The 12,652-nt window shown below is 46.3% G+C and overlaps 1 protein-coding gene across 6 annotated transcripts in view; it reads left to right on the top strand.

Moving 5' to 3' along the window:
• The window catches only part of LOC147008565 (serine/threonine-protein kinase DCLK1-like), a 157,677-nt gene extending 154,483 nt beyond the window's left edge, over window positions 1-3,194 (top strand). For all 6 annotated transcript variants that reach the window (XM_085864456.1, XM_085864460.1, XM_085864455.1 and 3 more), the window contains one exon: window positions 105-3,194. In XM_085864456.1, the coding sequence (XP_085720582.1) occupies window positions 105-281 (177 nt within the window). In that variant the 3' untranslated portion in view covers window positions 282-3,194. The remainder of the gene's footprint in view (window positions 1-104) is intronic.
• Window positions 3,195-12,652: the final 9,458 nt, after the last annotated feature.

Raw genomic sequence — 12,652 nt, 5'->3', positions numbered from 1 at the left:
CCCACGTCCTCCTCTCCTGGCAACTCCCTTTCTTCACCGACCGTCCCATTTAAACGCATCGCACCTCCGTGGTACTGGCCTGTGGCCACACACTCCATTCACAGACCACAGCGCTGGACAAGGAGACCGGAATCTTGAGAAGGGCGCGTCAACGCGATGAGGGGGCGGTTGGTGGTTCCAATCGGCTGTCGACTGCAAGCGAGGAGCAAACCACATCTGAATCTGGAAATTACTCCCCAGGCTCCTCTGAGCAGCTCCCTTCTCCTTCATCCCCGTTTTAAATGGACATCAGTCTGTCCCACGGGATCGAACATCAGCTGGGATCGAATGCATGGCTCAAATTAAAGCAGCTGCTCAATGCTCCAAGAGACCAGGTCTGCGGTGTCCACCGGAGGAGAATCCTTTTCATCAAATGGTACCTGGAGCTACCCTTGGATGGCATACATAAACATACATATACATACCTACGTACATACAAACGCACACTGAGGTTTTGTTCATAATTTGATGCTGTTATATGCTTTGCTTTTGAGTTACCTTTCCATCATTGGCTGTGCTTTTTGTGTCTGATTATTGAATGATGTGGAAAGTTGTGGTGGAGTGGAGTGGGGAGGGGGGGGGGGGGAAATGGGTGGAACGTTTTTGAGGTAGTTATGTGTCGGTTGCTATCCAATCCTATCAGACCAATCATAACTGAAGTGAAAAATAATTATGTTGAAGAGCAAGGGTAAGGCCTCGACTTGCCTTGAGCACCCCTCACGAACTTGGCAGCAAGTTTTAGAATCTGGTTAAATACCAATGTTTCGCTTCGTGAGCCGTTTTCCATCGACGCAAATTATCAGCTGCATTAATGTTAAACATTTTAAACTTGTTTAACTACTGAACTTTAGATTCAAGGGATGATCGATTTACACTTGTGGGAAGTTTCGATCACAAGGTTCGTCTTGTAAACACACATTGATCCAATTATTAGGTCTATGAGCAATCTGTCTTTTTTCGAGCCTCGCCTGTTCCTGAAGGGATGGGTGTGGGTGTGTGTGTGTGTTTGTGTGTGTGTGTGTGTGTGTGTGTGTGTGTGTGTGTGTGCGCGTGCGTGTGTGCGTGCGTCCGTCCGCAGGCGGATCACCTCCTGGTGTATTTAAGCCTTCCCCGAGACCCCAGAGAAGCTCCACAGTGTTCAATGACTGTGCGTTGTTTAATTCTGAATTCCAGACGTCGCGCCGATAAATCGGTGGCGAGTTCACCCACAAAAAGCATGATTACAGCATGGGCCCGATTACAGCGAGGAGGCCGTTTAAATAAATGTTCCCGTCCCAAAGGCCCTTTGGTGGTGAACGGCACAAATTTCAATCGATACGAGTGGCTCGCTCGTGCCTGCACCACTCGATGCAAAACCAGCAGCAAATGTGGACGTTGTTTCGGGTAAACGAAGCTCGGCGAGCTCATCCACGTCGGGTTCTTCTCTTTCTCTCCCATCACGTTCCAAGCACCTTCCTTGCTAAACAACCCTAAATTACCTGTGATGTCCTCTCACGGTGACCGTTTACCCCCAACCTGCCGTGTGTACATTAATTATTTAATTTTTTCGACGGATATCCGAGCCCACACGTCGCTTCCCGCTCTGACGGAGACCTCGTCCCGTTTTTGTTTTTGCCGTTCACCACCATGACGATTCGCACGCACGTAGTTTGTGCGTGTCACTTGCAACACTCGAACGCACGTATTTATTCTTTGTACATACAAATCGGTATATTCGGGTCAAGCCACTGAGTACGTTACCATTGTTATTATTTATTTAAACGTGATTCAAGTGTTTGTGTGCCTCGTGCCCTTTGTCGCACGTCCGATGCGGACGAGCTCGTCGCAGGTTCGAATCCCACTTCGTCCGAAGCAAATGTCTCCACCCGCCAATTGAGGGACGAGCTTTCTTACATCAAGCACCGCTTGCCCAGCTGTAGAATAGCTCTCAGGACAGGCATCGACACGCTCCGACGTGCACCTTGAAATTCCACGTTGCGATACACCTGTACAAAGTTGGGGACCCGACTTGCGTTACGGTGGATCCAAAGTTTATTCGAAATGGTCACGAAACTTTCAACAATCAATAACAAGGGGATAATAACAATTTTGTTTTAAAATCGTGTTATTTTAAAATAAATATAAATGTGTTTGGTTTTGCTCAAATTATTTGTTCCGACGTATCATGTACATTGCTTGAATTGGTCGTTGTTGGAATTTTGTTGGAATTGGACGTGTCGTGTACCTCCTCTTACCCCGCCCACTCGTTACCCAATTTGCTTCGTTCCATTTATCTAATCCTTGGCCTTGATTACCATGTAATACAATTACAACCTGTGGTCTTACCGACCACGAGGTTCGAATTCACACCTTTCACGTAGCCGTACATCGGAGTATAACTGACGGCGATTGAACGTACTTGTTTGTATTCATGGAGTCTTTAGTGTAAATGTTTTTTTTCCCCGGGTGCAGTCGAGAGGGGGGTTAAAGCAGTCAAGCTCGTTTGGCTTCAACATTGTGATTTTGCTCGCAACATGTGCGTACCACCACCACCACCACAACCACCACCCACATAAACGCTTTCCGCTCAATGCGTCCCAAGCAAACCATTTTGGACACAGATCTCGATGTTCATGGAAATTTCGAACATTTATGTTTTAATTCAGCCATTGTGTATTTTTGTGTGTGTGTGTGTGTGTGTGTGTGTGTGTGTGTGTGTGTGTGTGTGTGTGTGTGTGTGTGTGTGTGTGTGTGTGTGTGTGTGTGAGAGTGAGCGAGTGCTCTCCCTTGGATTCTAAGCCGTTGTTAAAGAGCCACAACGCCCTCTTTGTCTCCTTTTGCTCCAAGTTAACCACGAGCCGAGCGTTTCTTGATGATTGCTTTTGAGTCCCCGTTTGCGCGACATCTCCGTCGAAGTGGCTCCAACAAACACAGTATGTAAAGCACTTTACCCTGGTGCCGGTACGTCACGTGTTCAGCATCACCCTCCGAGGCGCTAAAACGTGTGAACCTTTTGGACCACTGGCGGTGCTGAGCCACCCACCTCGTACCCGTTCGACTGCTCCCTAATTGCCCCTTCATGAAAAGGCGAACACATTGAATGCACTTATTCCATTCCCACGTTTCTGTGACTCTAATGTTGTTTTGCGAAGCATGTCCTTTGGGGGGGGGGGGGGGGGGATAAACAACAACAACAACAACACCACCAAACAAACAAACAAACAAAATAACAACCATATGATAGTCCAATCTGTTTGCTTTTGTTGGTAAAACTTTGAGACGAATAAACTTCCACTTATAGGAATACTTGTTGTTGCCTTTGTGGTCTTTTTGTACACTCTTCTCATAACTATATTGGATGGAAGGTCATTCAGACTGACTTGTGAAAATTCTCCACTTCTCACTTGGTGACCTTTGACTTTGTGGCGTACAAATGGTATCGGTGGTTGGTGTGCACGGTGAGACACTTGGTCTGTTCTTAAAATTCCTCATAAGTACTTTGTCGTTAAAGGCCCCGGCAGTTATTCCCATCTTCTTGTGCAGTCAGCGAGGGAATGTTTGTTTGGCTCAAGTCTTTCACAAACCGGCTGGCGAGGTCTGACGTTCGACTGAAGGTGAAAACATTTATATCAAAAAAAAATGTGTTCAGGGTGCTGCTGATGACTTGCCTACTCTTCATGAACAACACCGTGGGTTCCTTAACATCTACCAATCTACCAACGACCGATGCTGTCAGATGGGTCGTCCAGCTCAACGTTCTCCAGAGCACGTAGACGGTGCACACATTGATCCATCAACCTGCATGTGGACCACCAGGGTGACGTGAGTTATGCATATTGCTGCAGTCATCAGACCGTTTCGTTTTCCTGGTAAGAATCCAGCGTCTTGTGTCTAAACGACCTCAATGGTCACCCGCCTTCAGGACTTGCTGTCGGATCCACACCTGACGACCCCCTAGGTCGTCAGGTAAACCCCTAAGCTTGGAGATTGCAAAAGTGCACATCCGATTAGTTGTTGACATGTCTCAGGGTAGACAGCAACTTGCTCACACAATTTGTTTTGTTTGAGGAATTAAAATGATGGCATTGAGTACCAAGGACGTAGCCGTGGAAGAAAGTTCCGGTGAAGAATACACCAGGATTCTGTTACCTTCATGGTGATGCAGCAATAAGAGCCATATTTTTTTATTTTTTTTTTGTATACCTTGGTCGAGGCTCGTATGAGAGCTAACACACAACTCATAGCAAGGAGGCATGAGACAAGAGGGGCGGGAGTGGAAGGGACAAAACATTGGGGAACAGACACAGGTGAACTGTGGAAGGGAGAGGGATGGGGATGGGACGGGGAACATGGCGAGGAGAAGATGGACATTACAGGGACTTTCAGGAAGGAAAGCAGGAGAATTGAAGAAAGTGGGCTTGGGTGGATTATCGGGGGTAGAAAAGATCGAGGATTTGGATGGGGGAAGATAAGAGGTGGTGGTGAACAGCTGTTTTGAAAGCCTGGAGGGAAGAATGGGAAAGAATAGAGTGAGGAAGTTTATTCCAAAGGCGGGAAAAAGAGGAATGAAAGAGTGAAGATGAGCAGTGATTCGTGATTTTGGTAGTTTTACCAGAAGGGGGTTGTTGGCGGACCTTGAGCGCCCTGTGGAAATGTGGTTGGGACAAATCGCAGAGAGAGCAGGGGGGGCAAGGCTGGAGAGGAGTCGGTAGAAGACAGAAAGACCACCGACCAACCTGCGGTGATTGAGTGAGAGGCCCAAAGACTCAGCTTCATTGCGGGAGATGCCAATGATCTTAAAAGCCCTGGTTTCGACAGCGTGAAGCCGAGAAAGGTGGGAGGCAGGAGCACCAGCCCAGAGGGGAGAGCAGTACTCCATCAGGCTACGGACAAAAGCTTTGTAAGTGGTCAGGAGCTCAAGAGGGCCGAGGAAGGACTTTGCACGACGGAGGATTCCCAGTCGGCGACTGGCTTTTGAGGCAAGGTTGGAAATGTGACTTTCCCAGGAAAGGTCATGGCAGATAGTGAGACCCAGAAGCTTGAAAGAAAAGACTTCTTCCAGAGGATTGTTGAGAAAGTGGATGGGGGGTTTTGTAAACGGTCCTTTCGAAGAGACATAGTGAGAGTGTGAGATTTGTGTGGATTGAAAGACATGTTCCACGTGTTGGACCAGTTTGTGATTTTATCCAGATCTGCAGTGAGCGAAGAAGCTGCTGCTTGCCGGTCTGAGGGATGACAGATGGTACGGCAGAGGGTGGAGTCGTCGGCAAAGAGAAATAGAGGATTTTCCAGAGAGTCCGAGAGATCATTGATGAAAACCAGAAAAAGAACAGGGCCCAGAACGCTACCTTGAGGAACTCCAGCCTGCACAGGAAGAGGGGATGAAAGAACTCCATTTAGGGCCACACGTTGACTGCGACAGGAGAGGAAGTCTGCAAGCCATGAGTGGAGATGGCCTTGAATACCATGGGAAGAGAGTTTGGTGAGTAGGGCAGGGTGCCAGACTGTGTCAAAAGCACGTGATATGTCCAGGGATACGGCTCGGATTTCCTGTCTGGCATTGAGGACCTCCATCCATTGATGGGAGAGCAGTAGCAGCATATCCAGGGTAGAGTGACCTGGTCTGAAACCAAATTGATGATTGGAAATCAAGCCATTGGAGAAGAGGAAGGATTTCATGTCTGAAGCGATGATGGATTCCATAACCTTGCTGATGATTGGGAGAAGGCTGATTGGTCTGTAGTTATAGGGATCTGTTTTTGCACCTTTTTTATGCAGGGCAGTGATGTTAGCAGATTTCCAAGCAGATGGCAGATGACCTTGGGAAAATGAGAGGGTGAATAGAACAGAGAGAGGGTGAGCAAGAGCAGAAGAGCAAGAGCATATTAAATGCATTGATAAATTGTCCTCTAATAGAAAAAGAAAGAGATCTACCAAGTTCAGAGGAAGATGTTTAGCATCCCTTTAAGAAGTTAACACAACCTTGTCAAATGCATTGAGGACACTTGAGAAGGAAGGCTTCAGCACTGGGATCAGATTTGGATGATCGTGGTGCATTGAAAAGGATGGAGATTATGTCGATAAATACACCCATGTGGGAGTGACGGTCATCTCTGCGAGAAACTAGGGTGTAGTGTTCTCGGGTCAGGAGGGATTTTGGCAAACTTTGAAGTCACGTGACGCGAAAACGAAAGCGAATATCAAAAATCCGGCCCAACCAAATCTAGATATTGTCCCATAGATTCATATGCTACAATCAAATTCAAGATAACTTAAGAAATGTAGGAGGAGATAGATTTTGAAAATCGTCATTTTGCAACTACATGAAGCAGTTTTCGCAAAATTCAGTCACGTGACGTGTACGTATTCGAAGATATCGGTATTCTTTCTAATGAACATGAAAGACAAGGTCAGCTGCTATGCAATGACACCATTCACTAACTTTTACCATGCCCAGTAGAGAATATATAGCCTCCTGAAGGTTGGGCAGTTTTTGCAAACTTTGAAGTCACGTGACGCGAAAGCGAAATTCGAAAATCCGGCCCGACCAAATCTAGATATTGTCCCATAGATTCATATGCCACAATCAAATTCAAGATCGCTTGAGAAATGTAGGAGGAGATAGATTTTGAAAATCGTCATTTTCGCATTTTTTGCCAAATTTGAAGTCACGTGACACAAAAGCGAATATCGAAAATCCGGCCCGACCAAATCTAGATATTGTCCCATAAATTCATATGCCACAATCAAATTCAAGATCGCTTGAGAAATGGTGGAGATAGATTTTGAAAATCGTCATTTTCGCAACTTCAAAGGCCTCGTGACCTTGACCTTCGGTGACCTTGAAAGTCATACCATCGTGTACGTCTCATCGACCTCTATCAGGATCACTAATGACCAGATCTCCCGCTTCAACTTCATTGTGAACGGACGGATTGAAGGACATTGGCACCCATATTATCAGGTCATGCTCAGAGATGACCTCATAATATAACTTGAATAACATTCGTCAAAAACGAAGTCCTGTATCAGCCATCTCCAAGTGAGGCACTTCAAGCTCTTACCATCCGAATCAACGGAGAGGTTTTGGAGAATGTGGATCACTTCCCCTACCTTGGGAGCCATTTCTCTTCAAAGGCAGACCATAGATGCAGAGATCCAACAGCGCTACCTTCGCACGGCTCAGGAATAGTCTTTAATGATCGCGATATTCGTGCTGGAACCAAGCTCCTTGTTTATCAGGCAGTTGTCTTTCCAACTCTACTGTGCAGCTCTGAAACCTGGATGACATATATAAGGCATCTGAAGATCCTGGAGAGCTATCATCAATGCTGCCTTTGCCAAATCTTGAGGATTAGATGGGAGCACAGACGCACAACACATCAGCGTACTTGACGGATAATCATTGCCACATTGCTGGGAGTGCCTGCTTCATCAACAGCTTTAATGGACAGGCCACGTCGTTCAAATGTTAAACTCTCGCCTTCCTAAACAAGTCTTTTATTCGCAGCTGAGAGAAGGACAGTAAAATCGAGGAGGACAAAGGAAGCGGCACAAAGACACTTTGAAGGCAAATATGAAGAAGTGTGACATTGATGTTGATGATGTTGACTGTCGACGACGACTGGGAGAGTGTTGCCTGAGATCGCCCAAGATGGAGAAAAACGCTGCATGAGAGATCCCCTCCACTTCAAAGCATCACGCAGACAAGCAAAAGAGGACAATAGGTGACGAAGGAAAGAACACCGACATAGCCGCCCACTCACCAGTGCACCTGAAAACATCTGTCCTGATTGCACCAGGCTATATGTTTCAAGACTGGGCCTGATCAGTCACTTGGGAACTCACAACTAAAATTCCCTTCCAGAAGACTATCTTACTCACCACCAAGTGATCGCTGAATGATGATGACAGTCTATTTACTATGCATGTGGGTTGACAGAATTTTGGGGATGACTCTTATACATAGGTATGTTTGATAATCCAAATGTCTCTCTGTATTCTTTTATTTAAAGTTGGGCAGTGAGAGGAGTGCAGCCGAAACATACGGGGGGATCAGGATAAAAAAAAAAAACACAAAAGGCACATTTTCCTTTAAATTTAATTAACGTGACGTACAAGTCCTATTTTGTATTTGGAACCATCCTTGTATTCCCTTTTTATTTTGTGATGTGATTTACCCACCTTTGTTTCGAGCCACCTGGACAGCGTGGACAGTGGAACTTCCAAGGCTCCTGAACACACGGAGAAGTTTATTCCTCGAGCGATGCCCCAGAGTTTCTCATTTTTCAAACAGCACGGTGAAGGTCGGTGAGTTGCATCATTTTGAGGATGTTGGCTGAAAGGTATAGTCTTTTACACAAAATGGTAGATTAATATTTGTTGGTCATCATATTTTCAATTTTTTCAAAATTTTCAAACAAGTATTCATTCGGAGTACTTGATTCATACAAACAGGTAAGTATCCTGATTTTTATTTTAACATGGTCATCCTCATACACTCACACACATCATCTTGTTGGAACTGCAACACAAAGAACTTGCACACGTGCAGACAGAGTCAACAACGGACAAGACTTCAGACAAACACAACCGCCGTCCTTGGAGGAAGCGGTTTGATTTCTGGGGACACTAGGTACTGCGTAGCCATCTTGTGAGATGATTTCCCACACCCACCAACAGGATGCCAACTCGCAGAGTTTCTGCATGTTCTATCCTTTAAATACTGGGCATCAAATGCGTTGGAAGCGGCCCATACCTTAAAAGAAAAGTATTTTGTCGGACTCAGCCAGGGTTGTAATGTAACTGAGCAGACGCTCAATATCCATTCTGTAACTGAGTCTGACATTGGGTTAAAAGAAAATTTTGCACCAAAATGGGAGCCAAGTTCATCCTAATTGGTTGAGTAAAGGTATTGGAAAATCATAAGGTAAGCAAGTTGTTTTTGGGGAAGAGCAGTAAGAACTAGAACAGCACTCGGTAGAGTGCATACCTCCGCCAGGCTGAACAGTTTATGTTTTGCATCCCACTGATAGGCCGCATCTACAGCAGAACCTTAACCAAAATCTAATTGGCTTATTCTTGTCACCTACCCATCTCATCCACCAAGTTTCGTCCGAATCCATCCTCAACGTTTTGAGATATGCCATGTATCGTTTTTGGCCCCATCTCTCAATGGTGAAAAACCACTTGAAATTAAATAATTCTTGCATCCGGATCTTCAGGAAAATCGAATCGGTTCGTCATGGTCACATTACCGACCTGTCCACCAAGTTTCGTCTGAATCCATCCACAACTTTTTTGAGATATCGTGCTCACAAACAGGGGTGAAAACAACTTCCATCCACCATCAGTGGCGGAGTTAATTAATGGCTCGATCGCTGATGCAGTGCCCCCTGCAGGTTAGGGCATGAATTTGTCATTTGTTCATGGTTCACGTGAGAACCTGTGTCATAAACACGAAGTGTATCCTGATCCTTTTTTCAGTCGTACCTCAACAACATTGAATAACTATCTTTATAATAATGACAGGTGCTGATATTCCTCTTTTAATTACTCGTTTATATGGAGATGAGGTTGGTTAATGGAAGCAAGGTTGAGGCACAGGCATGACGAGTATAAAAATGCCTTAATCCTCGTGGGCAAGCAACAACATTCTTGGAAGACTTTTGTGTCAATGGAAGACTTTTGTGTCAATGGAAGACTTTTGTGTCAATGGAAGACTTTTGTGTCAATGGAGGACTTTTATGTCAATGGAGGACTTTTGTGTCAATGGAAGACTTTTGTGTCAATGGAAGACTTTTGTGTCAATGGAAGACTTTTGTGTCAATGGAAGACTTTTGTGTCAATGGAAGACTTTTGTGTCAATGGAAGACTTTTGTGTCAATGGAAGACTTTTGTACACGATATTGGTAAAGTATCCATTGGAACTTTGTCTCCGCGACCTAACACCGCACATCTGGAGCATCCTATGCAATTTCTCACACACGTGAATTCCAAATCCACACTGTCAATGGCAAAAAATATTGTTGTGGTTACCAAATTCGCAAACCACCATTCAGGTCCCTTAGGTGAGGTATCTCGGTAAGTGCATGTGTAGTTAGGCCCAAACCCGTTGTCTAGTGGGAATACATGTCATTTATGCGTGCTGCGACTCTTCAGGATAGCCGTTTTTCTTTTACTATCTTTATTTTGGACCAACCGCCATGATTACCACCACAACCACAACATTAACCACCAACCACAACACCGCTGCACCACAACCGCCACGACCTTCACGTCACACCTCGCAACCGTAGCATCGCCACCGTTCTTGCCCCGCTGTGGGTACCGGTGTTGGACTCGTGCAGGGCGCACGTTGAACAGCGTGTACAAAATCACGGATTTTGTGCTTCAAAAACGGATCAAAAACGACACACGCCCACTTTTTGCCGTCCAATCGGTGAGCGAGGGGCGATTTGGCCCCGCCTCCAGAACGATCGATCTATGCAAATTTGTGGATCAAAAAGCCTTCACGCCCACTTTTTCTCGGGCCAATGGGGAGCGAGGTGAAAGGTCACAGGGAGGGGGTCAAAGGCGAAGCTACGGGGGGATAAAAGGACGGTGTTCGTCAGTCAGCAGAAAGAGAAGGAGTCGGAACGGAGGAGAAGAGTGTGGAAGTCTGGAGCCCGAAGCCTGCAGTAGCTGGAGAAGCTGAAGAGAGTCGAACGAGGAGAGCCCAAAGAAGAGTCCAGGGTGGAGAGTCCAGAGGCGGAGAGGCGGCAGCGGCGAAGGCAGACGAGGGGGTGCTCGCGACGGTGCCGGGAGCTGCACGCCCGAGGGAGGCCGGCAGCGCGACCTGGCCGAGGTGGAGACGCACACCAGGGATAATAAAGATCCTCTATACCCCGAGCATCAGCAACCCCCTCCTGTTTCCCCCCGCGCTGAGATAGTGCGACCAAGGGGGCCCCTTTTCCCACCCCCTGCCAGGCACTGTCCGCGAGGCCCGCGGAGTGAGGCGCCATCGCCGCTCCGCGTCTCATCACCAGACGGGTAGGCGCGACCCGGTCTCGGCCTCAGGCCCGCCTCATCCTTGAGGGTATTTCTTTTCCTTGGTTTTGGGTATGTGTTGTCGGCGCCGTCTGTGAAGTAGAATTGTATAAGTGTTGCCGTGTGCTCGGTAGTCGGTATTAGCTCTGCACTGTGTTTTCACTTTTATATTTGCTTTTTGTGTAAATGGAATTGTGTTTTCTTTTTTTTTTTGTGTGCATTTGGTGGAATTGTATTTGTGTGCTTCCCGTGTGCCGCGAATAAATGTGCTTTATTGTTGAACTGTTCTCCCGCTTCGCTTCGTCTTTTCCTCCATTGAATCCCCATCTTGCTTCACGTAAAGGGTTGGTAGTGGGCTGAATACGCCCGATAATTAATCGAACCGTCGAGGTCGACGATAACACCGCTCGGTTATTCTGATAGTACGGAACGGGTCGCTTAAGTGGCCCGTGTCCGAAGTCGACCTGCGGCGAGGTGCGATCGCCCGGTCTAACCTCCGCGTGGGTACTTAGGTAGGTCGAATTTGGCGAGCAACCCTATCCCACGCGAGGGCTGATTGGCTCGATCGCGGTGAGACCGAAAGGTCCACCCGTGACTGGTTCCCGGCGTTAGTCCGAGAGGGTCACGACTGGATTGTCCGTCCGGTGGGCGACGTGCCGCGATTCGAGTTACGTGGCCGTTCGCACGCCGGCGGGCGCGAATCCGCAACAATATATACATACAGTACCTGCATTTTGACAAGAATGTTCATCGCTTCCGTTTCTTTGTCTGTGCGCTCACCTTTAATCGCCAACAGATTACAATTTTAAACCGAGCTTCATGAAACCACCAAATGTTGGAGTTGGTGATACGACAGAATCCTCTTTAATTTTTGAGGTCAAAAGGTCATCATAGGCCTAAGGTGAACAACTTTTTAAAATTCTAAAATCCTCAATTTTCATCCGATTGACTTGAAATTTGAAGAGGACTTGCATATCAGGTCACTGAATTCAACCACCTACTGTGTTTTTTAGGTCAACATAGGGCAAAATTTCTAAAATTGTCAATTTTCATCCGATTGACTTGAAATTTGAACAGGATTTTCATCATCGGATCAAATAATTCAACGACCAATTATTTTTAAGGTCAAAAGGTCAACATAGGCCTAGTTTCAAAACTTGAGAGATTGGGCCAAAAACAAATATATATGTATAGATATATCGTATCTCAAAAAGTTGTGGATGAGTTGGTTTGGTGATTAGAACAAGCAGATAAGATTTTTGGTTCAGATCCAACCCATCAGTGGGATACAAAATGTAAACTATTCAGCCTGGTGGAGGTATGCGCTACTCTGAGTGCCATTCTACCTTGTGCTGTTTTGCCAAGTGTGGCTCTACGAATGATTGTGTGTGTGTGTGTGTGTGTGTGTGTGTGTGTGTGTGTGTGTGTGTGTGTGTGTGTGTGTGTGTGTTTGCGTGCGTGCGCGTGTGCGCACGCATATAATGTGATGATGTAGGCCACAAGCGCCACCTGATGGTAGTCAGTATTACTCGTCGTTCACTTTCAACTGAGTATCTATACTATATGTGCAATTACAGTATGAGTACGTCGATAAAGTACGTGTATT

This window comes from Eptatretus burgeri, chromosome 18 (genome assembly GCF_056783735.1).
Source record: "Eptatretus burgeri isolate ZD-2024b chromosome 18, Ebu_testis_v1, whole genome shotgun sequence".
Classification (NCBI taxonomy): Eukaryota; Metazoa; Chordata; class Myxini; order Myxiniformes; family Myxinidae; genus Eptatretus; species Eptatretus burgeri.
This window is presented reverse-complemented; position numbering and strand designations above follow the sequence as displayed.